The following is a 25,947-nucleotide window of genomic DNA, read 5'->3' on the forward strand; positions in this document are numbered from 1 at the left end:
CCTGAATTGTTTGACCCCCTGTTAAACAGTGAAGGCTCGGGCAGCATCTGGAAACAACCAGCCTTGTCCGGGAGATGGGGTTGGAGGGCTGGGCTGATGGTGCTCAGATTTCTGTAGCAGAAGTCCCATTTCATTTATTTCGATTCCTCCCCCCTGTGCATGATAACAGAAGTATATGATGTTTTAGAGGAGACCTCTGGTATTTTCTTGCTGCTCTGTTTTGATGGAAGGAAGGGTCCATGCTGGGAGCTGACTGCAATGGTCTGTCACCCAGACCCATCTTACAGAATTTAACCAAGCTTTGGAGCAGCAGTGTAGAGCCTAGAAGAACAATAGTTGCTCCAAGAACCCTAGGACTATTTTTTTTTTTAAGAAGACAACCTTGGATAAGTGAGTCTGGGGACTGGGTAGCGATATTGCGTACCCCTGGGTTCCCCTAAATGTAGTCGCTGCCCTTGCACGGGCACATTCCTACTGTTTTCTTCTGCTCAGTAGAGCTGAACAACACTCGCTTCCTCGCTGGCTCGGGCGCTCGCTCCCCACCCCCCTTTTGGCAGGCATTGCCTGTGTTTGTTATTGTAGCCCTGGCTCCGAGCCAGGCCTGGCTGCACGCCAGGCTTGCGGGTACAGTATGTACAGTGAGTGCTGAGCCAACTTTGTCATCATACATGATTAATTTTTTTTTCTCATCTGGAAGGGGTGGGGTGAAGGAGGAGGCAAGAAAGGAGTTTCTCCGATGCTTGAGAACAGACCACATTGAATTCCATAGAGATGTTATTTGTGAAAGGAATAAAACGTTCTAACTTGTTTTCCTTCTCTGCTTTTCCCCCTTTCTCCCATTTCTTCCTCCTCTCCTGTTCATTTCCCGATCAGATGAAATCGGTCTGTATGAGATCGACAATGTGAGGTCTTATTTTGAGTGACTAGAATACTAAATTTGTACTCCTAAATCAGTTTTCATTGTGTTGAAACTGACAATTTGTTTAATTAGAAGTTTGCCCTGTAGGAGGCCCTTCTTAGAGACAGTGCTTTTTCTTTCTTTCTCTTTTTTTTTTCCAATTTTTTTTTTTTCTTTTTTAAGACCCCAAATTGTAGTGGTGAATGCTCGGTTTAATTGAAGTTTTAATTTTGATTTGAATGTGTTAACTAATCCAGTGTTTATGAGATATACCTGATGATAACAATAAGTTCAAAGGAATAAACAATAACCTAACTCATTAAGTAATGAGATTGATCTGGCCATGCCCTACATTTTCAGAGGTGGTTCTTGGGGTCAGGAGGGTTTGAGTATCGGGGAGGAGGCTTGGGATGGGATGAGGGACAAGCCTGAATGCTTTGCAAAGCTGTCCCTGCTGGGGGGTGACCTCGGGTGTAGGACTGTGGTTGTGAGCTGGAGGAGAACTCCTGCCTTCCAGGTTGAATCTGAAGGCTTTCTTCCCAACCCTTGCTTCCTTGTCCCGTGGGGACATCTGGCCCTGAAGCATTAGCCACCATGCTGTCTCTTTGCTGCTCCTCATGCCAACTTAAGAGATGCTTCCTAGCGCTGGATGTCCATACATGGGCCACAGTCCTGGGCAGTGGCTCCACTTGTTTCTGAGATTTGCTAGTGCGAGAATCCCCATTAGGTAGTATTTCCCACAGCTTGGCTTAATGTACTGGTGGCTTATTAAGTTAGCACCCCCAGAATGGCTTGCCCCCTCTTTTTTGACTCAGCCGAGTACCAGTTGGGGTTTGCGTATTTATGTGGCCTGATCCTATTCTGGGAGTGTCGTTCATTTTTGCAGTCAGTGTGCATTAACTAAGCAATGGTGTGTCAGGCTCTGTGTGCTTATCAAAGAAGAATGTCCCAGCTTCCCTGCCCTCAAAGAGCATAAGTCTAGTAGGGGGGATAAGGTTGACTATAAAATAATAATAAAGGAAGGCAGTGTGGAAAGTGCCACATAGAAGTGCCAAGAAAGAATTCTAGGAGAAATTCAGAGGAGGAGGGTGTTCTTTCAGTTTGTTGGGGAGGAGGTATGTAGCTTCAGAGATGGGTAGAAATTCAATAAATGGTCAGAGTGCCATTCTGCAAAGAATTGGTAATGGAAAGCCCAAGCCAGCTATGGAGGTATCCAGCGTAGCTCTGGAAGGTAGGCTTTGTATGGTGAGTTTGGGGGGAGGTATGCAGAGAGAGGGTAGGGTTTAGAAGGGAGGGATAGGGCAAGATGTGGAGAGCCTTAAATGGCAAAATGGTTTGCATTTAACCCAGAGCCCTGGAGAGCCCTTGACAGTTTGAGTAAGGGAGTGACAAGTTGTTCTCTCTGGACCAGAAAAGACTGTTGGGCTTTTTGATGTAGACTAGGCTGGAATATAGGATTTGTAAGACCCCTTGGAGAAATGTAGTGAATGACTGGCAGTCAAGATGGGGCCACAGCTGGCATGGAGAGCACCTCCCACACCCGTTAGGGATGGCGTGATCTTTCTCTGGGAGTCCATCCTGCCACGTGGCAGAGCCCTTCCACTCTCCCCTCCCTTGCCCTTGACTGGGCAACATGAGCCTTGATTATTGAGAAACCCCCCTGATACCGTGGTCAGAACCATGGAGAAAGAATGCCATCTTTGGCCAATAGATTTTCTGATTCCAGTAGTGACATGGGATGGCCATGGAATATCTGCTGGGGCCTGGGTCCTCTCTCTGGCAGTGAAAAGTGCTCAGGCTTTGGGACCAGAAACCGTACAGGTTCTCTTGTGCTTTCTTTCCCCTGCCATGATGGCACGGTAGAGAAAATTACAAGATGTCAAAGATCTGTGGGTTGTACTTGTTTCTTCTTTTTTTCTTCCCATTTTTGGGGGATCACTTAGCTTTGGGTTTTAGAGCTCTTCTTCTCAAAAACAGAGAAGTTGGTGCTGGGATCAGGTAGTTTGCAAATTCCATGTGCCTGTGACGAGAGAAGAGGAGCTGGTCCCCACACCGATGACTAGAGAAGCTTCTTAGGACCCAAAAATGGCTTCCTAGGCGTGCAGCTTCTTCTGACTTTTTTCCGCACCTCCCTTCTCCCTTTTCATCTCTCTCTTCAGTTGTCTGTTGAGAGCAAGAGGCTGGGGCTTATCCAGGCACACGTGAACCCGTGGCCCAGCCACCCACTCTCTCCTACTCACTCCTCTCTAATGAATGTCAACCTTCCCTTCCTCTGGTTAGCTTTCTGCCATCAGAGTAAAACCAGGAGATAACCCGAGGAGAAGAAACTTCCCTCGGGTCCTTTGTATCTCTCAAATTACCTTGAGAGGTGGACATGATGGAGCAAGATCAGATGTGAGTGGCCCACATAGGCGATGGGGATGCAGAAAAAGGAAAGAGGGAAGAGAAGCCACTTTTGCCAGCCCTCCCTTGAACACACTTCCCTCTCTCTCTCTCTCTCTCTCCCTACTCTGCATTTGGCCTGCTTCCCGAACTCTTTCCCAGAGCGGTGTCGTCACTGGCCTGCCGGCAGGTCTGGATGTTCTGCCAGCATTCCAGAGAGTTTATGATCGCTTGCAGATGCGCCTCCAAGAACACACTGTACCCAAAGCAGAAATTAATGCAGGCTTGACTGCCGTCCAAGCCCATACACGGGAGAGAGGAAAAAGAAAACAAAAACTGTTTAATGCTGTTTATAAATTATACACTGGCTGATGAAAAATACATTTCTTTCCCCCACCCCGTTCCACTTCCCCCTTCTCTCCCTCCCTCCCCTCACCCTCATGCTTTCTGCCTCAAGAGCCTAAACTGAGACCAGAAGAATATGGTTTTGCTTTTTAGCTCCTGTTTTGGCTGGGATCCGAAACCCCACTGCTGGTTCACAGCCAAGTATTTTTCCCCGTTACCTGATGAAATATACTGATTTTCCAGCCCAGATGGGGTGTTTTTGGTTTTGTTATCTGATTTTTTTTTTTTTTTGGCCTAGGGTTTTGTTTACAGAAAGTGTCAGGTCCTGTAATGGGGCTGGGTGTGATGCTAGCCCCACGGCAGATTTATCTTCCACATCTGTCCACCTCTGCTGTGAGATGTGTGAGCCTGGGTCTCCCAGCCCTGAAGATCCATCAGGCCAGCTGAACAGAGAAAGTTCAGAAAGTTCATTGTGGGTCATTGTATTAAACAGTGTTTTTACCAGTTCTCTCCCACCCCTTCACCTACAACCCCTGTGTGAAGAGGGGGGTTCACATATCCCTCTCCCCCAAATACACATGTCTATATCTCCATATGGTGCCTTGGCAGGGGTTTGGGAAGCTCACTCCATCCACCCCTCTGGAACCCAGCCTCCCCCCAGCCCCCGCACAAGCCCTCCATCTCAATTTATTCTATAAATTCGTTTCCACATTATGTCTATCCATTTACATGGCTTTTGTGTTTTTTAATACTGCTAATGTTTATCATTTGCCCAACAGGCTCGACAGATTTTGCTTCCTGTAGAGCATCGAGGCTTTAGAGCCCCCTCGTTGCTAAGTAGCAGTTTCCCTGTACTGTAATGGGCTGATTTTGTATTCCGTTCAGTGCTGTATCTTATTTTTGTATGCAAGACAAAGTGTTTTGATGGAGGACGATTGCAGCAGTGTCTGGAGGCTGTTTGGAGTTTTATGGGCTGTACAGTACACTGTGTGCTTTCTGAACAGAACACAGGCTGTTGAATTTTGGATTGGATTTGTCATTTTTCCCCCCCTCAGAGAGGAGCTTGTCAGATAGAACATTAAGGGTGGAGGAAAGAAAGTAGAAATTATGTAATAACCTTTCGCTCGCTCTCTTTCTCTCTCTGAATGATTCTTCTATCCCCAAATAGGGTGGTTTCTCCCATACACACCCCCCTTCATACCACCACATGATTTTGTAGAGCTAGATGATGACGTCGCTATTATGAAATGAATGGTGCCTTAGAGAGATGGATACTGGGACATCTTTTCTGTTTGTCTGTCTGTTTATCCTTATATTCTCTCTTTTCCTCTACCTTGCTCCTTCCATTCTCCCTAAGTTCCAGGCTGCTTTGCTGGTCCTTGCTTTTGTGTCTGGTCATGAATGAATCATGGGTTTGTAGGGAAGGGATGTTTGCATGGGATAGACCCAAAGTCAATGCCATTTTCTTTTTCCCAGAGCCTTGCCACCTTCCATTTGCTTCCCAGATGCACTCTGAGATTCATACGGGGGCTTCAGCTGCTTTCTTCTCCTCACAGCCCCTATTCCCCAGCCCTCTAACTAGACGGTGCTGGGACTCAGTCTTCCAGGGTTATGCCCAAGATATCAGCTTCTACATTATCCATAGATCACCCTATGTGCAGGCTGTTACTCTCAGCACTCCCTTTTGAGGTCTTTGCTGGTAGAGGGTATTTATTTTTCAGCTTTCCTTTCCTCTCCCTCCATTTATCTCCAGTCTCTTTGTCCTGTCCTTGTGTCTGTGTCAGCCTCAGCTGTTTCTTGATGCCCCATGTGTATTTCTGTCTTCCTTCTTATATGTTCATCTGTCTTTGTCTCTGTCTGTCTTGATGGGTCTCTCTCTCTCCTCTCTCTCTTCCTTCAAAATTTCTAAGCTTGGTATTTGGCAGGGGTAGGTGGTGGTTGGGAAGGGAGGAGCAAAATATCACTCTGGCCCAGAGGGCTTGGGGAGGACTCTTGAGAGAGTCCCCAGAGAGTGTTTCCAGTATGTGGAACCTCAAGTGCTCTTGTCCCTTGCCTCTCAAGGACCAAAGCTGGGCCCCTCTGGCTTGGCTTCTGCTTTTCCTGAGCCCCTGGATGTTTTTGTTAAGTTGAGCTGAGAATGGGCAGGTAGATGGTCAGGGTTGGACTTTGCAAGGTCCTTATTGGACTTTACTACTAAAAATCACATCTTGTTGGAATTGTGCTTGTATTGATCTGTAACATACACCTGAGTGTAGAGGAAACCCAGTCTCCAGTAGCTTTGCCCACTTACACACCCATGGCCTGGTACAATAAACAAGTGAATGTCCTGTTATTAACATGTTTGTACTATCAGGGGAGGTCTAGGCTTGGTAGGACCTGAAGCATATATAATTTTGGATTCCCACTCTAAGAAAAAGTTCCCAACATTATGAATATAAAGTGTTGGAGTCCCTCCCAGGGTGAAGGCTGGTGCAAATGGGGATCCTGAAGTGTCATCTTCATTAGATTCAGGAAGAATGGGCCTCTGAACCATTGTGAGGAGTTGCAGTTGAAGGCCTCACAGTTGAGCAACTGAGTGGGGAGACTCAAAGCTGAGGATTGAGTGGTGACGTCTGCCCAGCTTGGGGTCCTTCAGAGTATGGGGCAGCCACATTCTCAGGCCTTAGGTTTCTATGCCACAGGGGTCAGGACGAGTCTTCTCCACCTTTGGTAAACTGATACTGGTCACAGTGGGCCTGGAAGCTTCTTGGTATTTTGTACTCTTTTTCCAGTGAGACTGGTTGGTGGGAATAGACCCGGAGTCCCATCTCACCCAGAGCCACCAGGTGGATAGGTAGACATGATCAACACAGTAGCATCCCGGTCTCCTCGTTGACCCTCAGCGACACTCTGTGAAACTGCGTGACATCTACACCTGTCCGAGGTGCTCTGGTGCCTGCCCAGGGTCTCTGCCTAGGCCTGTGGCTTTTGTTGTCCTGCTTCCTTGAGACAGTGGCATTGTGAGCCTGGCTGGGACAGACGATGAGTATCCTGGAGCGGAATTACCAAGGTGAGGGAGCCCAGAGGTGAGGGGAAGTGCATGGAAGGCTCTGGGGTATGTACTGCAGAGCTTATACAATCTTCTGTTTATCAAGACGGTCGGTGGAGGAAGTCAGATCTCGTTTAGTAGGAAAGTACTTCCTCATTGGAGGATGTGGGAAAAGCCACATCATATTCCCAAAAACGAGGAGCAGTGCCCTAATCTGACTACTGTGTGTGTGTGTGCTTGCATGTGTGAGTGTGCTGTTTGTATTTGTGTATATGTGTGTGTGTGCATGCATGTGTGTGAGAAAAAAAAGAGATTGAGAAGAAGCGTTTACATCAAACACTCAAAAGTGTTCCTTTGCTGTAATGGCCCCACACAGACCATTACCTTGCAGATTTAAAAACTAAATGAGCTCATCATATCTAGTGACTTACACCAACATTCCTGCTTGATTGCAAAGCTGGCTTTACCTTGGAATTTCAACTTCATTGTTTGCTATTAATTCTCGAATGCTGGTGGCATGTTTCCCCCTCTTGGCTTCAGCCATGAGCACATTTATTTTAGGTGATGTATGTGGATGATTTTCAACAGGACTCCACTGCAAAACTCTTTCATTTAAAAAAGAGGTCCATGACCTCTAGGGCCCCGTCTGGAGTTTTCTGAAGAACCGAGAGGGCTGAGGCAGGACATGGCTTGACTTTAGAAGGGGCCAAGGTTTGCATTTTTAAATTTAATAATGTGAGTTTCATATGAATGATTCCATGCAATACTATGCATTTTCATAACTGTCTCTTCCACTTTGGGTAAGGGAAGGGAGGGAAAAAAATAACAGCAGCAGCATTCTGTGGGCAAAGGAAGAAAACAAGAGAATGGGGCAGAGAACAGGCTAAATTTAAAATTGTAATTGGCTGACTTCCACTGGCTTGCGGGTGTTTTAATGACTCATAATAACTTCATTTAAAACCAGCTGAGCAGAAAATAGATTGGAGAGGAGCCTCGGGCCATTATGGATTTGTTTTTTTTGACAAGCTCGGTTTTCAGCAGCCAGGAAGGCTCTGAGAGAGAGGGCTTGGCTGTGTTCTCGCTCTCTCTCTGAGGGTTGGTGGTCTGCCCGAGAGAGATTGTATGGAAACCAGGGCTGGTTTTTTTTTTTTTTTGCCCCCTCCCTTTTTTTTTTAACTGATTAAAAATAGATGCCTTGAGGTATTATTTTAGCATCAGTGGGATTTTTTTTTGCACTTTTGATGTGGTAAATGGAACATAAATAAAATTGTTTTTGAAATTACTGAATTAATTAGGTAGTAAAGCAACTACAATGCGTAAATTTCCTTTGCCACTTTTTTTTTTTCCTAGCCCTGATCCATATTTGTGGGGCGTTTCCCTTTCCCCTCATCCCTTCCTCTTCCCCACCAGCCCCTCCTTCCTCTGAGCGTGGACCCCTCCTTTGAACAGCAAGACTCTTTTATCATCCCGGCAGCAGCTAAATGATTTTTTTTCCCTCGTCTGTAGGATTTTGACAGTATTGGTTCTGTCCAGTTACCAATTCAGCTCCAGGAAGCACGAGTTTTGGGAATTGCCAGAAAAGGCTCTAACCTGCCTCTAGTCGTTTTAAATAGATCCTGCCTGTTTCCCGTGCTGGGAATGGTGCCAGACCAGCGAGTGCTCCTTTTTCTCTCCTCTTTTGAAAGTCAGCAGAGCCAGCCATAGGATGTGTCTGTCTGGCAGGACAAGAGGCGGCCCCCATCCGATCGCCACTTTTAGCTGTGAGGGTGCCTGCCATCTTCTTTGTTTCCTAGCTATTTATTTGCTTGTCCGTTCTTGCCTACTAGACTTCCAGGCTTCTTGACCATGGGCTTTATTTCCGTGTCCTCCATGCTACCTAGCATAGTAACTTGCATGGGGCTTATAACTCAGTAGTTTTTTTCCATAAGCAAATGGGTGAATGGGAGGTGTGTGGATGAGTGTGTGGTAGGCAATAAACTCGAAGAGTTTCTCTTCCTTCCAGCCCTGGGAGTCAGCAGATTGGGCGAGAAGGCAAGGAAAGGAGGCAGGGCCCTTCTTTGTTATCCACCTCCGTGTATCCCACAACTTAGCACAATAGTCATTGAATGAATGAATGAATGAATGGCTGAGGAAGGATGTTCAGGATGAGGGAAGGCAAGAAAGGCACTTACATTTAATGGACACCTGCTGTGTTCCAAGCATAGTGCTTGGTATTCTGCATATCTGAACTCATTAAATACCTTGGAAGGTAAACATGCTGTTTCTATTTTTCCGATGAAGACACCGATGAAGAGTTGAAATGACTTGCCTAGGGTCATACAGCCAGAAAGTGGCAGAGCTGGATTCAAACCCAGGTCCCCCTGTTGCCTACACCCTGGCTTTACTTGTACACCACACTGCTGTACCTGCCCTGGCCTGCTGTTGTTCAGGTGCCTGAATACCTGCTTTTCACTTAGTAAAGATAGCCAATGTCTCAGAGGCTAGGGAGCTGAGGTGGGGAGGGGCATGAAGACCCTGTCCCCAGGGGTCCTAGGGATGGGCTTAGGTAGCTACTGCTCAAGTGCCTTGTGTAGGTGATCGGGACCAGGTGTGGTTTATTAGCAACTTCCTGCTCTGCCAGAGTAGCGTGTTTTCTGTTGTGGCTACCATTATGGTCATTACTTGTCCTCATCGTCCTGTAGGGGTGGGGGCATGGTGGTCTGGGAGCATTGCTGGAGGGTCTGTGGATTAGAAGTGGCTCTCCCACTCAGAGTAGAGCTGGGGCGCATCGCCCCCCACACCTCCCCACCCACATCCCATGCAGAGGGGAAAGGCAGGGGCAGAAAGAGCTGCCTGTGTCCTTCCTTCCTGGTGACCCAGCGGCATGTGAGGCTTCTGGGGGAGGCTCTATGTGATGCTGAGTTGGGAGTGAAAGGGGCAGCTGAGCAGTGCTGCATCCACCCACCCGGAAGTGGAGGAGCCTTGCCCCTTGGGCCACTACTAGTTCTTTAGATGTCCAGTGTCTTGGGGAGTGACATGTCAGGAAGATTGAGATCTCCCTGACCTTTCAGATTATGACTAGTGAAGCTGGACCACTTGGCATGAGGCTAGTGATGTCTGTTCTCCAACAACCTTATCTTCCCCGGGCATATGTGCTGGGGGTGCTGGAGCCTTCTCCAGGGACCTGAACATCAACCAAGTGGGAACCAGATGGCGAAGGTTGAGTGCAGAGAAATCTTGAAGACTATTCTTGGTCACTGCAGGTGGCTTTCTTTTGGGAAGAAATCACTGATTAATTAATCAGCTAATTAATCAGCTTGCATTTATCAACTGAAGGCCAATGGTGTGCAAAGGCCAGCAAGGCAGACAGGGGAGCTGAAACCAGTATCTTTACCTACAAGGAAACTGTGGTCTGACTGGGCATATGACGAGCACCCTGGCAAGGAAAAGGCTTTCCCCACGAGGGGGAAGAGAGCGAGTGCTATAGGAGTTTAGAGGAGGGAGAAACTCTCCAGAACCAGGGTGATGAGGAAAGGCTTCAAGAAGGTTCGTGGCATTTTGATGGCGTCTTTCCCATTGGAATGTCCAGATGGGGCTCTGTGGTGGGAAATGGATCTGCTGTTCTGGACAGAAGGAAGCAGGAGCTAGAGCCAGCCAGGCAAGTGTCCCTTCCGTCCTCCTCCTCCGCTCACAGCCGTCTTGATGAAGCTTGGAGTCCAGTTTCTTGAATTTGAGAATCCTCAGATCCCTGAGAATGGTAGGGTCCTCCTTGGACTCCAGGTTGAGAAACACGGCATTAAAAATTAAAAGCGGGTGCTTCGGGTGGTCCCTCTGTTTTGAGGAATTCACAAAACAAATACAAATGCCAAAGTGAGGTCTAGAATTGGGTACAGATCTAGAATTTTGCACATTTCTCATACATGACTTGAGGAACCCCAAAATACAAGGTGAGTGCCCAGGACTCCATGAAAACATAGCTTGGAGGGCTGCCCCTTGGGGAGGTTGAAGACAAAGACGACTTGCTGCCTGGAGGGGAAGTGGGGGGGTCTTAGATGACTGTCTTAGGCTGAGGCACCAGCCCACCTTCTCTGACAACGATAAGTGAAGGTTGAGGTATCTGTCCGCTAGGTGGGGGGCTGCTTTAGTTGGGCTCTTTCTGGGACTCTCCAGTAGTTAACGTGCTCCCTCCTCCTTCCCCCCAGCAGGTCCCAATTGGATTGAATTGCTTTCACTTTCCAGAGAAAAGGGAAAAGAAAAAAAAAGCAGATTCTGAAGTTTTCATTAGGTAGTTGGGATAAGAAGTCTTCTGGGGTAGTGGGATTAAACCTCGGCAGCTCTCTAGCCGACCATTATAAGCTAATTGAGCACGGGGAGCTCGTTGGCGGCTGCATTTTGCTGGAGTAATTATACAAGGCCACAGTTGTTTTCACTAACAAGGTAACTCCGGGTAAGGAGAGAACTTCCTGAAACTTTCGATTTGCTGGAGTCTTCCTCAGTTGCCTTTGTTAACCTAAGCCCGGAGCAGACAAAGGCGGATACCAGATCTTGGGGGAGGAGGCTCCCAGCCCTCAGAGATTCCTGCCTGAACGGCCCAGATCCGACCCAGGTTTCTGGACCCCTTCTTTGGGGCTCAGTGGGCACAACCCTACAGGTCTCCGGGCGGGCCCTGCGGGGTGGGTCAGTTTTGCATCAGTTGGGATTTGGGATCTGGAGTCAGGTACTCTGGAATGTAGGAAGAAGGATGGCAGGTGCAGGCTTTGGAAACCAGAGGACAGCTGACCAGGGCACAAGGAGACCCACGGGGCGCGGTCTTCATAGCTGATCTGTGAGCTTGGAGTGGAGCCTGAGTCAGACTCTCTGTCTCTACTGGGATTCTGTCTGTCTTGGATGAGCAAGGTGTGGGCCTGCCTAAATCAGACTGATAGGATAACCCCAGGGGTCTTTTCTGTCCCATAAGCTCTAGGATTCTTTCTGGCAAAGATTTCTTAGACATGCCACCTTCCCACCCCACCTCAAACAGAATCTCAATCAGGAGGTTGAGCCTGATTCTGGGCCTGGGCTCAGTGGGCTGGGGAAGGACTTTCCAATGCCCTTTGGAAGGGACCTTGGGGTCTTGCCAAGCTGAACGTGTCCTCTGGGTGGCCCGTGGCTTGCCTCTGGCCTGCTGCCCGTCAGCATTGAATCATACCCCTGAGAGGACAGCATGTAACCGTGCTTCCCGATATAGCCCCAGCCCCTGCCCTCCCCCCCACCCCGGGTGACAGGAAGAGTCATTGTCACTGGGGCACGCCATCTTTCCTCTCAGCCCTGCAAAACCTAGAGTTCTGCTCTGGCAGCTTTTTTTTTTTTTTTTTTTTTTTTGTGGCCCTTTTATTTTCCTATTCTCTGTCTCCTGACTTTATTTTTCAGCACTGCCTTCAGTCTCTGGCCTGAACCGTTGTCTTCCTCCGTCTCACAGTTACAAAAGTTTGTCCCAGTCGGATGCTGGTGGAATAGAGGCAGGAATGTGGTGTTTGGATAAGTTGTAAAATTAGCTAGGAAAGTTAATGAGGCATTTCAGCTCTGCCTTCTGAAGAGCAGGAAGTTTATGAAGGTGCTTCAAGCACTCGCCTACCGAGGAAAGGAGGAAGCAGGAGAGGCTGCCCAGGAGTGGCGAGGAGCTTCATCCGGGGGATTCCAGGCCCTGGGCACACTCGTAGCACGCTTAGCTGGAAGGCACCTGAGAAGTCATCCCCTGAAAGCTCCCACTTTGAAAAAGGCTCAGTCTAACCAGACTGAGTCCACAGGAGAGCTCCAGAGGCATCCAAGATGGCACACAACTGGCTCTGGTTAGCCATTTTAGCACCCAGATTCTGCATTCTGCGGTTTAAAACTATTTTCTCTTGTTTAAGGCTGAGGAGGCGAGACTAAAGCTTTGTTTTACAAGGAGCTCCCAGTAGAAAGGAGAAGACCAAAAACAACAATTAAAACAGCAGGTTGCATTTACTGAGGGCTTGTCAGGTGCCCAGTACTGGGCCAAGTGCTTCATTCCATTATCTCATTTAATCCTTACAAGGCTCCTATGAGGTTGGTACTATTTTGTATGCCCATTTCACAGATGAGGAAACTGAGATAACTTGCCCAAGATTACCCATTTCATACGAGGTAGAATTGAGCTGTAAACCAGGTCTGCCTGACTCCGAAGCCCACGTTGCTTCCATCCCTTTCCACGGCGCCCATTTCTCCCAACCCTTACTTCATGTAGCATGAGTTGCACGCTACGTGCTCTCCCTAAAGCTTTGGAAGTCACGCCTCAAAGGTGAACACAGAAGAGCTGCCAACAGCCTATTTCTTACAGATGCCAAGTTCTCAGGTCTTCTAATCACACCAAATAAACCTTTCTGTTTTCAAGCAGCAGTTTGGTGTCATTTTAGCTGTCAGATGTGCTTCAGCAAAGCTATATGCTCACTGTGGCAAATGGACCTTTTGCATGGGATGAACCAGAAAAGATGAGTTGTTTTTTTGGTGGAGAGGTGGTTCATACTAAGAATGGGCATTACGTGTGACTGGCAATATTTGTTTCGAAGTGTGTGGCATCTGAAGGCTTCTGAATTTTGAGCCTGAAAATGTCAGTGCCGTAGTTGTAATGTAACACCTCAATTATGGTGCAGGGGGTAAGAAAGCAAGACTCTGAAACCTGCGAGGTTTCTTTAGATCCACAGTCTGAGCCACAATTAAGGTTTCAGAAACACCAAAGGCAAGCCAATGAGTGTCATTTTTAACCAGTTTGAACATTTTACTACTTCCTAACATCAGAAGCACCCGGGCTGGAGAACCCGCTTCTTGTCCTCAATAAAGTGATTAAGCTGAATGGGTGTTGGGGAGTATTATTAGGCTGAGAAGTGCTAAAAATAGAAATGCTCTGTTTTCTGAAAGCCACAGCAGGCCTGAAGAGACTGGCAGCCTCGAGGTGCCACTGAGGGGCCCCAGGAAGAGTGACGGTGGCTGTACTGTGGGCCCAGGTCTGAGATGGGGGTGGGGGGCTGTTGTGACCGGCAGATCACATGACAAGGACTCTTTCCCAGCTGTCAACAAGAGGAACAGTGGAAGCAATGGATCAGTTTGCTTCTCCCTTGGTTTGAAGTAACCCCCAGGGGTTCTTGAAGGTGCTCTTGTGTGTGTTTGTGTGTGTGTGAATTTAAAGTAACTGATGCTAAATCTAGGATAGATACCTGGGCCTAAAATATATACATATCTAGTCCAAAACTAGTTGAAATTCCCTGCTATGGGCAGCAAGTAAAGGACAGGCTCTAAGGGGCATGCAGAGAGGGGTGAGGGAAGGAACAATCCTCAGAGCCAAGGAGCATCTGCTCTATAAAGACTCGATTAACTAGGATGCTGGGGAAAAGTGTCATAAAAGGATTTTTTTTGTCCATGGAAGGTCAACTAAGAAAACCTTATCTATTTCAGTCTTGTAGTTTACTGTCACTTGTCCTATTTTAAGTGAATACAATTGATTTTTTTTTTATGATAGAACATCTTGCTTGCTTAGAAGTCAAAAGGAGAAGGCCCGAGAAAGAAGTCAGTCATTGAGGGATATGCTTAGTTGGGGTTTTATTGTTAAGTTAGCTTTAAGGATTGGTTGTACCTTTTCCTCCGTAAAGCCTTACTGTTTTCTGGCCTTTGAATTCATTTGTCTCCATACAGCTTTGGGTGGCAGGGAGGAGCTGAGAAGGTGATGTCTGTTTTATAGATGGAGAGCCTGAGGCCAAGAAAAGTGGGATGCTAGCATACACCGATTCCACATCAGAGCCAGGTCTAGATCAAGAACTCAGGGCTGTTCTTGGTGGGGAAGGTGCTCAGAGAGGAGGATATGAACTGAGGCCGGTGAGCTTAGATCCTGGGGGAAGGCTCTCCCAACTCCAGGTGTGGAGCCAGAGTGTGGAGGGGAGCAGGGGACTTGAGCCCTGCCTTCAGAGAACTTTTCCTACTCCCCTCACCATCTCACTCTTTTAACATTCCATGTAATCAAAGACCCATCTTGTTACGTGGGCTTCCCATGCTGTTGCCCTGATTAACCTTTGTTTCTTGTTCTCTGGATAAGGCTTCCCTCTCAGCTCTGACACTTATTGGTTCCGAGTCCTGGGGCAAGTTAACTAAGCTTTCTGAACCTCAGTTTTCACATCTGTAAAATGGGTACAATCTTAAGAGTTGTTGTGAGAATTAAATGGTGTATTGCATGTAAAGCAGGTAGTGGAGTGCTTGCCTCCTAATAAAAGCTCAATAAAGGTCAGTTATTAGCATTCTCATTGTCACTGTGTTTGCAGTAGCAGCATTGCCCCTGGTTGCAAGGTTGCCATTGCTGAACCCCTAAGGGCCCGGGAAGGGACACAGCCCTACCAAGTGCCCATTACCCAGCTAGGCCCCTTACATGCATCAGCTCAGTTCAACCTCCCCCAAAATTGTGGCCCATTTCTGAGTGAGTTGTGCCCCCTGGAATTGTGCAACTTTGAAGTCCTGCTTGTAGGACAGGAGGGAAGGAAAGCAAGGCTCAGGCTAAACTGCTGACCCTCATGACATAGCTGGTGGGCAGCTGAGTTGAAATCTCAGATGTGCTGACATCAAAGCCCAAGCTCTTCCCACTAAACCACCTGTTTAGACAGTGAGGCTCCCCTCCACATTGAACCCTGCCTCTTCCCAGCAGCCCAGCCTGGGGGTCTAGGAGGGCCGTGACACCCTCCTCCTGCTGGAGCTCCTAGAAGAGAAGCTCTGGTATGCAAGGTTCAGATTGCCCACAGCCAAGGGATAGTCAACAGATACTTCTATATAGCATCCTGCCAACTGGTTTCTTGCTGAGAGCAATAGTTATCTCATCTGTGCCAGCATTTGGAACCCTCTGCAGGGCTCTGTTCCTTGTCATTTGTTGAAATGTAAGGGCATTTTAACTTAACTAACAAAAGAGACACACACACACACACTCACTGAGGCAGTGGGATTGGAGAGGCTGAGATGCTGGAAGTCAGGGAGAGAACAGGGGGTTCTGGGAAGAGAGGGGGATGAGGGAATTACCATTGTAGAGACCGCAAAGAGATCCTACACATTGTGAGAGGACTCAGTGGACTCTTCAGTCAGGAGGAGTGAGGGAGGAAGGAGCCAGCCTCAAGAAAGGGAGGTTGGGCCAGAACTCGATCCGGGCTGAGGAAGGCTGTTGCTCCCTCCCTCTGAAAATAACTCAGGTGAAAATTTAACTGGAGGGAGTGTTGGGTTGTTGGGGGACTGGTGTGGTGACAGGCATCAGATTGAAATTCAGTGGGGGAGGCAGGCTTTTCTCCACTGCTGGGCAGTACTGGTGTCTCCTACCCTGAGGAAAGGAGTATGTGGGAGAAACTCCCACACCAGATTTAGTGTGAAGGGGGGCCCATGACAGAAAACGCTGAAGAAAGGAGCCAGGTGAGGCAGAAGGTTCAGGTAAAAGACAGAGCTCAGAGGCTGCTTAGGTGCTGGCAGAAACCCCCCTTTCCACTCTGAACCTCTTAACTGAGAGTGGAGACCTTGATGCCCAGGGGCTGAGGAGATGTCTCATAAAATCCTGGTGGAATTCACCACTTCGATTTTTCTGGCTTTTTTAGGTGGCTCTTTCAAATGCAAAGATTGCAATGCCATCTCTCTTAAGCAAATCAGACCTGGAACACCTGAAAGCCCAGGTGTTGCCAGGGACTCAGGGGTCAGCCTCTGCCCTGGCCTGGGTGGCTCAGCCTAACTCTGGCTAATGATTCTCCTGGGGTTTGGCCTGTTGGTTCCATTTTGCCCGCCTGATAGAGCCAGGTATTCCCCTTTAGGAGGTGTCCCCTAGCTGAACCCGGGAACCAAAGCCCTTGCTTGGCCCCAGCCTACACTTCCCTGTCACCAGGGACATAAGCATTTTAGCTCCCTTTTAAAATCCCATGGGGCTTTCCTTGCCATGTGCTTCCAGCTTCCTATGCTCATACAATCCCCATTTACCTTTTTTCTCCCTTTGAGATGTCCTAGTTTAAAACGACATTTGCAAGTGGAGAGGTGAAGTGACTCACCCAAGGTCATGCAGCTTAGTCGGAGACAATTGGGACCCTAAGTCTTGTATTCCTTCCGGAAAGTTCTGGGCCAACAGAACCTTCCTTGAGCCAGTGGTCCACCCTGCCTCATCCAAGAGTAGTGCCTTCTCTCATCAAAACAGCAGAGTATCATGCATATTAGAGCCCCAGGCCATTGATTCAGGGCTGTTGGGTGTTCCCCCAGGAGCTGCCAGGCTGGAAATAATTAAGGGCTGAAGTTCCTGGAGGCTCCAGCCAGCAGCTGATCTCCTGGAGCTCATCAACTTAGTGAAGTGAAATTATTCTATAATAGTAATAACTGTTGTGAACTTGAGCACCTGCTCTTTGCCAGGTACTCCAGGCTACTCCCTCATATTTAACCCCATTTTAAGGAGGGAACAGGTTAGAGAGTTGATGGCAGGACCACACCGCTCCGAGTTGGCACAGCATGTCTAGAAAGAAGTCTCGTCAGTCCCAGCTGGGCTTGCCATTCCACCAGCAGGAGAGGTTCTGTGTCATTGCTCCCATTACCACCATACTTGAGTTACCCACTCGTGGAAGCTGGCAGGAGAAGAAAGGGATTGGGGGTGGTAGTAAGGAGAACCCCCAAATCAGTTACTCTTAAATATGTATGCTGCTTTAAACTGTGAGAAATTTGCCATCCTAATTGCATTTTATTTGAAATAATTCACCTTATACAGGTTTGCATTCCTCACTTCCCTTCTGGGTAGTTGGTAGGAGGACAATAATGCCGTTAAAAATTGGCCCCGAGTGATGGGAACTAACTGGAGAAGGGTCGTTTGATTTCCCAGGGTCCTGTCTTTACTGGTTTATTGTAGGTTTGTACAGGGCTTTCTTGAGGGGGTGGTGGTGGGGTACACAGTGATTAACAGCTTCATCTCCCTTTCCTTCTCTTCAACCCCCCAGAAAAAATCTGTCTAAAAAATTGGCCAGAGTGGACGTGTTTCCTCCCTTCTTTTTCTCTTTACATTTTGACTGGGGTGGTAAGGATATTTTCCATTGTGTTGATATGTTGATTGTGTGCCTGTTTGTGTGGGTCTCACATTGACATTGGAGGAGAAAATAATGTCAATAATGATGGTGTCGATGTTAATGACAACTAGCATGTGTTGAGCAGTTTCTATACCCCAGGTATGACATTATGGGCTTTACTTATGTTATTTAAATTAATCATCACTCAACTCTATGAAGTACACACTGTGAACCCAATTTTATAGGTAAAGAAACAGGCCCAGAGAAAAGAATTCACTTGCCCAGGGTGGTAGCTAGAAATGATAGAACCAGGATTTGAACCCAGGTTTGTTTGATTGCAGAGAGTGGTTTTGTAACTACTGCACTGTGCCGCTTTATGTTGAGCATATGTCTTCGTATGTGGGCTGTGTTTCTGAAGCCTGTTGGATTAAAAAGCACTAACAGAGGAGCTTGCCAAGCCCCTCTGGGCTGAGAATTGAGGTGCAGGGATAAGGAACAAGCTAGACCTCTGTTTGCTCTGGGCAGTGAGAGTGGGACTACAGGATCCAGTCAGAGCCAAGGCTCCAGGGTGTCATGGAACCTCCTGCTAGAACGACCCTGATTGGGTAGGTTGAGAAACGTTCTCTCAGACATTGAGATGCCCCAGCATTTCCTCTTGACCCTGTCCCAGGTCTCCTCTTCTACATGGTTGGCATTTAGCCAAACGTGAGGTGTCCAGCCATTCAACAGATCATTGGTTGGGATCTGACTTCCAAAGATATGAAAACCTGCTCAACCCCTGCTCAACATCTGCCCATTCTGGGAGATGTTCCTGGGGACTTCCTCAATCCTACCTTTGATTTGGAGCCCTGCATCATTAGTTCACTTACCCTCTTATCCTGCAGGGAAGCCAGACTCTGGTGACCTTTCTCCCACTGTCCTGTCAAGGAAAGTTACCCTTGAACCCTATCAAGGCCTGAACCAATCGATAGGGCTAGTTGTTCACCAGTGGCTTCGTGGCTGCCCATCTGCTTTCCCTTTTTTCCTCTTCCCTGAATCTGTATTCCTTACAGAAATTCCGGTTCTGTATCAGTTTTTGTTTTGTTGATAAAGGAAAGAGAGAGAGAGAGAGCTTAGAGAGAGAGCACGCCTTCAAGCTCCTCTCGGGGAGTACACATCTCCTTGAGTGAAAGAACACACAGTACTGGCCTTTGGAATTGGCAGCCAGTGTACTGCTCTCTGTCTGATAAGAGGTACTGTAAATAAAACTGTACACCATGACCCGTTGTAAAATGCCCTACGTCTGTACTCATTGTTCTGACAGCTTATGCTTTTTTTGGGTCTGCTGTTTTGGTGCACTGTGTACTTCCTTATATAAGCAGGCTTGCATATCTCTTTGGAACATTCAAGATGTTTATTTTAAAATCTCAAGGAATTAAAAAAAAAAAAGGACACACCACTCAACATTAGATGCTGGCAAACATAAGTGCTTTTTTTTCAGTGGTTCCTTTTTTCTCCCCCTTATTAGCATAGGGGTGGGAGTGGTGTTGGAGAGGGAGGGATTTTGGATTTTTTTTTCTTCCCTCATTGGCTTTTGCCTTTTCCACTTCAGGGGGAGATCTGATTGCATTCAGCCCTTTCTACTCCCCTTTCTAGATGCTCAGGACCCCCCAGCCCCAGTTCTGGTCAGGAAGGCAGTTCTGGAGGGGGTGCTCTGTACTTCCCCCCAAGGGGGAGAGTGCAGAGTAGTGGGAGGGAGGAGAGGCTGCCGCGGGGAGCCTGGCACGGCTGCTGCTGGCTTTCTGCTCCGTGGTCGCTGGAACTCTGGGCTTCCAGATAATGCTTTATGTTTTTCAATTCATTTTCCCAGCCAGTCCCTCCTTTGATTCTTCAAGTCGGGGTGATCCTCAGCGTGGAGTGAGAGCTTAGCCTTAGACCAGCTCTGGCCTCATTGATGGCTGTGATTTCTGTGTCCTTTCTTTTCACCAAACTAACCTGCTCTGACCCCTCCTCCTTCTAGCCTCTGTCTAACCTTCTGGAGGTGTCAGGCAGTGAGGGAGAAAGGGAGGAGTAAGGGCCTGGAAAATCCAGAATGGCCCGGCAGCCCCCCTGAGCCCACATTTGTAGGATCCTTGGAGACTGGGAGGGGACAGATGTCTGTGCCTGCCTGTCTCTCTCTCTCTCTCTAACAAATGGGTACATTGAGTCCCAGATAAACTCAGTGCCTGGGGTAGAGGTGGGGATCGCCAAGCTGGTCACTGCCGGCTGGTGGAGGCCCCCCCGGCCTCCCAGGGTCCCCTTGGGAAAGGAGTCTGGCCAAGTGCGCTGGAGGGCAGGTGGCCTGCTGCAGATGGGTAAATGAAAGGGAGGGCTAGCTCTGGAGGGCGCAGGCAGCTCCCACCTCCTCGCTTCTCCTTTCTTCTCTCCTGAGCTACCTGAGTTCCAGCCAGAGACTGTCTCCTTGAGTTTTTAAAAAGGGGGAAAGTTTTGGTAATGGATGGTGGTAGTGGTGGTAGCAGAACATTGTGAATGCAATGAACACCACTGAATTATATATTTGAATGTGGTTAAAGGGAGAAAGTTTAGGCTGTGTATGTGTTACTAGAATAAAAATTGTTTAAAAATCCATGGAACTGTACAATATGGTGAACCCTGTTAAAATATGGACTACTGTTAAGAGTACAATTAGAAAATTGCTTTCATCAGTTGTAACAAATGTACCACACCAATGCCAGGTGTTAATAATAGGGTGGTATATGGGAATCCTGTGTGTTATGCATGTTTGTTCTATAAACCCACAACTCTCTAATATAAAAGAGGGGAAGGGTGCAACAGAGAAGCCAGAGTGTGTAGAGCACGGACTCTGCCACCCCCTAGGGGACAGCCTGGCAGTGCCCTGAATGGACACTGTCCCCTTCCCAGGCCAGTGAGGGTTTATTTGTTTAACAAGCATTTACTGAGCACAAACTGCATGCCAAGCAGGGAGCAGGCTTTGGGGACACAGTGGAGAACAAGACAGCTGCGAGCCCTGCTTGCAGGGAGCTTCCGGTCTGCTGGGGAAGACGGGAAGGAGCCCAGACTCTGGTAGACTGAAGAGGTGGGGTGTGACTAGCTCTTGACACTGACTTATTGGTCTTATGACAGATTTTTCTGCTCCCTTCAACGAGACAATCACTGACCTTTCAATTAGAGGCACACACACTTGCATGTGTGTACGTGGGTATGTGCTGAAATATGTCTTTACACATGTGAGACTCACTTTACATAAGATAAATGGCCTCAAAATAACCCTACTTTGAATTTCAGTACAATTAATCAGACTCTGATTGCACAATGGGAGTTCTTTGTTTAGAGGAATTATGACATTAGTCTGGCTGGTGATGATGATGATTGCCTCTGCTTGCTGGTTCTTTTGACCCACCCACCAGATATGGGACCAAACACTGTACCTGCTTTGTCACCACCCTCCGAGGGGCTTCCTCCCACCATGCCATTTTACAGATAAGGCGAAAGGCTCACTGAGTCTGGGCAACTCTGCTGGGATTTGAACTCTGATCTGGCTGACCCAACTCCTGAGCTCTTAACCAAACTCTGCTGCCTCTGGAGGTCTAAATAGTATCAGTGATCCCTGACATCTGCAGAGTGCTGTGTGATTAACACAGAGTTTTGAATTCCTTAATACCCATTATCTCCTGGATCCTCACAGCAGCCTCAGGGGAGGCTGGCAGAGCCAGGACCCCACTGTACAGATTGGGAACAGGTTCAGTGAGGGGCTGAACTTGACTTGTGCGATGTCCCTAGTAGCCAGCGGCCAAGACAGGCCTGGAACCCAGCCCTCCCAGCTCTAGGTCCTGCTGCTCTCTGCCTTGGTTCACTTTGGTCCATCATTGCCAAGAAGTAACAGCGAGGGTCTTTATCTTCCTGTCATTCTCCCTCTGCATTCTTCTTCCCTAGTCTCTCCTCTTTCTTGACCTCATCTCTCCCTTTTCCCCTCACTGACTCCATTCTCACCAGCTGGTCTCCTTGAAGGTCCCCTCCTCAGAAAATCCTTCCCCTGACTACCCTGTATAAAACTGCAGCCCCTGTCCCTCTCCATCCCTCTTCACTTAATTTATTTTTCTTTAAATCACTTATCTCCAGCTGGCCTATTTTAGATTTAGTCAACTTCAAAAAATCTGTCTCCCCCACTAGAATGTAAGCTCCACGAGGGAAGGAATTTTGTCCCTTGTTCACTGGCTGTGATCCATCTCCTGGTATATACCTAGTGAGCATTCGGGAGCATCTGCTGTGTGTGGAAGGAGCTGGCGAGGTATGGCCACCCCTCAGCCATGCCCCTGAACTTTTCCCCGCCCCAGGATGAGCCCTGGAAGTTTCTGTGAGGGGAGACGCTGCTGATGCATTCGCATGCAACCATCGGATTCGGTTGGCATGAGCTCCTTCTCTCCCCTCACCACTATGGCCCCCATGTGCGCCCCCTCCAGTTGATGCTTTATAAATGTATTAATGGCTGAATGATGTCACCATAATGCATTTTGGGAATAGCCATGTGGTTTATACACACTTGAGTTGCTTTGAATGCAAACCTGACATCATACTGAAGGCAGCAGTGAACAACATATGCACAGTAAACAGGCAGAGACTGTCTTATTGATTAACAGATGAGACCTCTATTATTGATCAAAGCTTGGTGAGAAAATTTATCACTGTTAATTTCAGGGCTGCCAAATATTTCTGCCTCTGAGCCAGCCATTAAAGAGACAATTTAAAGGCACAAGCCTCTCTTGGAGAGAGGATTTTGTTCTCTTTCTCTCTTCTCGGCTCTCTTGAGTCTGTGAAACTGCCTGTCTTTGCTCTTTGGCTCTCCAGGGTAGTTGGGGGAAGTCAGAGTCTCTCTGGGTGAGGGAATATTGGGTCTTCAGGAGTGGGAGCCAGCAGTGAGAGCCGATGTCTGTGGCATCTGGGTGTAATGGGGTTCCTGACCCAGAGTCCCCCAGGAGAGGGAGGACGTGGAAGGCACCCCGATGTGCTTAGGCTTGGACCCAGCCATCAGACCTTTACTAGATCACGAGCCCTGCTCTGTTTCTGTCTTCATCTGAACTTGTCTAATGGTGCACGTCCTGCCATTTATTTCCCCCCTGCCCTTCTTCTCAGCCATTAGAGCAAGAAGCTACCACAGACAGCCTGCATCGAAGGCTGATTTCTGAGAACCCTTGAACTGCATCCCTTTGAAGTGTCCCACTCGATTGCAGGGCCTGAGCTTGATGGTGAACTCACAGAATGCCCTCCCCTTCCCAGCCTTTGCTTTCCTTCCTCAAGCCTCCGCACCCCCTTTCTTCTTTAGGGAGCTGTGAGACAAGAGAGAGCCAAAGAAAGAAGCACAATTAAAAACAGATCCCTTACAGATGCGCAGAAGATCGTCGATGGCTAATGATTTGGGGCAGGGGAAGTTTATAATTGTGGAGGAACCCCAGTTTCCCCGTCCTGGGCCAGTCTGCTCTTGGAGGTGCTTTCTGGGTTTCCAGTGTAAATTGATGAAAATGGGTCCTGGTTGCCACCTCTGTGCACATATGTTGTGACTGCTTTACCATCCCCCACTGACAGAGGGTTCCGTAGCTCTTTCTTAGAAGCTCTCAGTTCTTGGCCCGAGGATGCCCTGCAGCTGGAAAGGATGCTGGGAGGTCATCGTGGCCATCTCCCTGTCTCCGGGGCTAAATTCAACTCAAGCTCCCTAAGATAAATGACAATATTTATTTTCAAAGCTCTTCAGGAAAAGGGATTTCATATCTTCCCTGGGGGCACTTTTTCACTCATTTATTGAGTTGGTCAACAATTTACTGGAAGATATATCCTGCTCATTATTAGGAATATAGGGGTCAATGAGACAGACAAGTTCCATGCACTCAGGACCTCACATTCTAGATCTACTCCAATGTCCTGGTACCCTTCACTGGCAATAACTGTTTATTGGAATTTAAGTTAAGTCCCCTGATACACCTCATATGTTGAGCTCTATTTGAAATAAGCATGTTCCAATGTAGTGGAACCATTTTTTCAAATAGAATTTTTGTACAAAGCTTTGATGTATAAAATGGGTAAATTGGATTCTCGTTTCTTGAATTAGAGAAGGGAAGCCCAGACTCCCACCTTCTTACCCATGAAGCATCTTTGCAGATGGAACCCTAGGAAGGCTAAAGGTACAGCAATTAAGAGCAAAGTCTCTGAAGTCAGCCTACCTGGGTTTGAATCCATCTCTACCATTAGTTACTGTGTGACTTTGGGCAAAGTACTTGATCTCTCTGGGCTTTATGTTACTCATTTGCTAAATGGGGATAATAAAAGTATGTACCTTAAGAGGCTATTGTTGGGTGTCAGTGCACCCGCTGTGTCGGTGGAGAGAGGCTGAGGTGACTGAGCTCCGGCTGGAGGCACCAGGGCGGCCAAGATGTCAGCTTCTTTGTCAGGTCCCCCTTTCGGTCTATGAGCAAGAGGAAGTTGCAGCCCATACCGGCAGCCTTCACCCTAACATCTTCAGCAGTAAACAAGATAAAACAGCTTCTTAAAGATAAGCCTGAACATGTGGATGTGAAAGCTGGTGTCCGAACCAGGGCTTGTAATGGCCTTTCTTATACTCTACGTTATACGAAGACAAAAGGAGATTCTGATGAAGTTGTTCAAGATGGAGGCAGAGTGTTCATCAAAAAGAAAGCACAGCTAACACTTTTAGGAACAGAAATGGGCTATGTAGAAGACAAATTATCCAGTGAGTTTGTGTTCCATAACCCAAACATCAAAGGAACCTGTGGCTGTGGAGAAAGTTTTAATACTTGACACCCCAGGACTCCTCCTTCAGCTGTAGGTTCCAGGGATGCTCCTGGAACAATTGGGGCTTACTAAAGAAGGTTTCTCAAGGTTTCTGATGTATGGCTGCCTTATGAGGAAATAAAGTAATGCATTTTGAAAATGAAAAAAAAAAAAGACTTGTTAATAGTAAATGAGATGATATACAATAAACACTTAGCATTGGTATACAGTGAAGCCTCAGGAAGTCTGAAGTGGGTTTGGAAATAGAACTAGGGTTACAAATATGTGCGAGAATTATTTCTTTCTGGCTTGTACGAGGCTCTAATGCAAAACTAAAACCCAGACACACTTAGAGCAGTGCTGGGTCATGCTGAAAGGAAGAGCGTGCAGTAGCAGATTGTAAAGGGCAGAGCAGTGAGGGGCTGGAGGGCTTGGTGCAGCCGGGCCTGGTCTTGAAGACGGAGTAAGATTAGCACTGAGAGAGGAAGGGGGTCGGGGCATTGCTCAAGCACAGGACCCAGAGAGGACTGGTGAGGACAGCACCCTATGGAATTGGATGGCTAAATGGGTCAGGTTATGGGAGGCCTTGAAGCCAAGTAGAGGCATTTAGAAACAGCGCAAACGGTGAGCCATTTTATCTTCTCAAGCAAGGAAGTGTGAGGAATCAAGTGGTCCTCAAGGAACCCGCATCTTTGGGTTGAGCAGAGGGCGGCTGGCAGTGTGGACACCATCCCTGAGCCTTACAGTGTTCAGGGTCCAAGTCATCGAAATGCAGAGGAGGAGATGCACTAGAAGAGATTTTGAAGGAAAAATGCCAAGGCTTGTGACAGGTGAGCCCTGGATGAGACGACCCATTAGTTGTGAAGAGACCCTTAGCAAATGGTAAAAAGTACTGTTTCATCTTGATTTTTGTGACATTGTTGCTTTTAGCCTTGTGAATAGTAGTTCTAAAAAATATTTTATTGAGTTGTATCGGATTGATTTTGTTTATTCCACAAATATCTCAGTCTTAGGTTCCTCTGGTGGGTCAGGCTGGGGAGGCAGCTGTGCACGTGATGTCATGGTCCGCTCTCAGGTTGCCGTAAGAGAGAGGGGCCAACAGACATTTATAATAGAGCGTGGTGAAGGGGCTGTGATCTGGGACGTGCTGGATGCTGTGTGCCATAGGCCAGACATGGGGGGTACGAGCACTGAAGCTAATGCCTAAACAATGAACAGCAGCCAGCTACACTGTGGAGGGCCAAGAGGGGCGGCGGGGAGAATGTAGGAGGCAGAGGAAGATGTGTGCAGAGTTCTGGCAAGAGGAAGAACGTGGCATCCCTGGAGAACTGGAGAAGGCTGGAGACCTGGGAGCAAGAGTGAGGAGGTAGAGATGGAGCTGGACAGGTGAGCAGAGGTTACATTGAGGAGGGCTTTGAAAGTCTAGAAGGAGTTTGGACTTGATCCTGAAGTTGCTATGGAGTCAGTAAGGGGGTTTGAATGGTCAGGTACAG

General features: G+C 47.8%; 2 protein-coding genes across 7 annotated transcripts in view; both read left to right on the plus strand.

Annotated features, from left to right (window-relative positions):
- The window catches only part of ZBTB16 (zinc finger and BTB domain containing 16), a 201,389-nt gene that overhangs the window by 101,928 nt on the left and 73,514 nt on the right, over positions 1-25,947 (plus strand). The window lies entirely within an intron of this gene.
- On the plus strand, positions 6,647-25,815 carry LOC119535887 (iron-sulfur cluster assembly 1 homolog, mitochondrial-like). The gene is made up of 2 exons (XM_037838276.1): positions 6,647-6,690; positions 24,067-25,815. The coding sequence occupies exons 1-2, from the start codon at positions 6,647-6,649 to the stop codon at positions 24,479-24,481; spliced, it is 459 nt and encodes a 152-aa protein (XP_037694204.1). The 3' UTR covers positions 24,482-25,815.

This window comes from Choloepus didactylus, chromosome 6 (genome assembly GCF_015220235.1).
Source record: "Choloepus didactylus isolate mChoDid1 chromosome 6, mChoDid1.pri, whole genome shotgun sequence".
Classification (NCBI taxonomy): Eukaryota; Metazoa; Chordata; class Mammalia; order Pilosa; family Megalonychidae; genus Choloepus; species Choloepus didactylus.

Coding starts and splice junctions, on each gene's coding strand:
- LOC119535887 (XM_037838276.1), top strand. CDS start 6,647: ATGAGTATCCTGGAGCGGAATTACCAAGGTGAGGGAGCCCAGAG. Junction 6,691..24,066: donor CAAGGTGAGGGAGCCCAGAG/GTGAGGGGAAGT, acceptor GAGGTGACTGAG/CTCCGGCTGGAGGCACCAGG.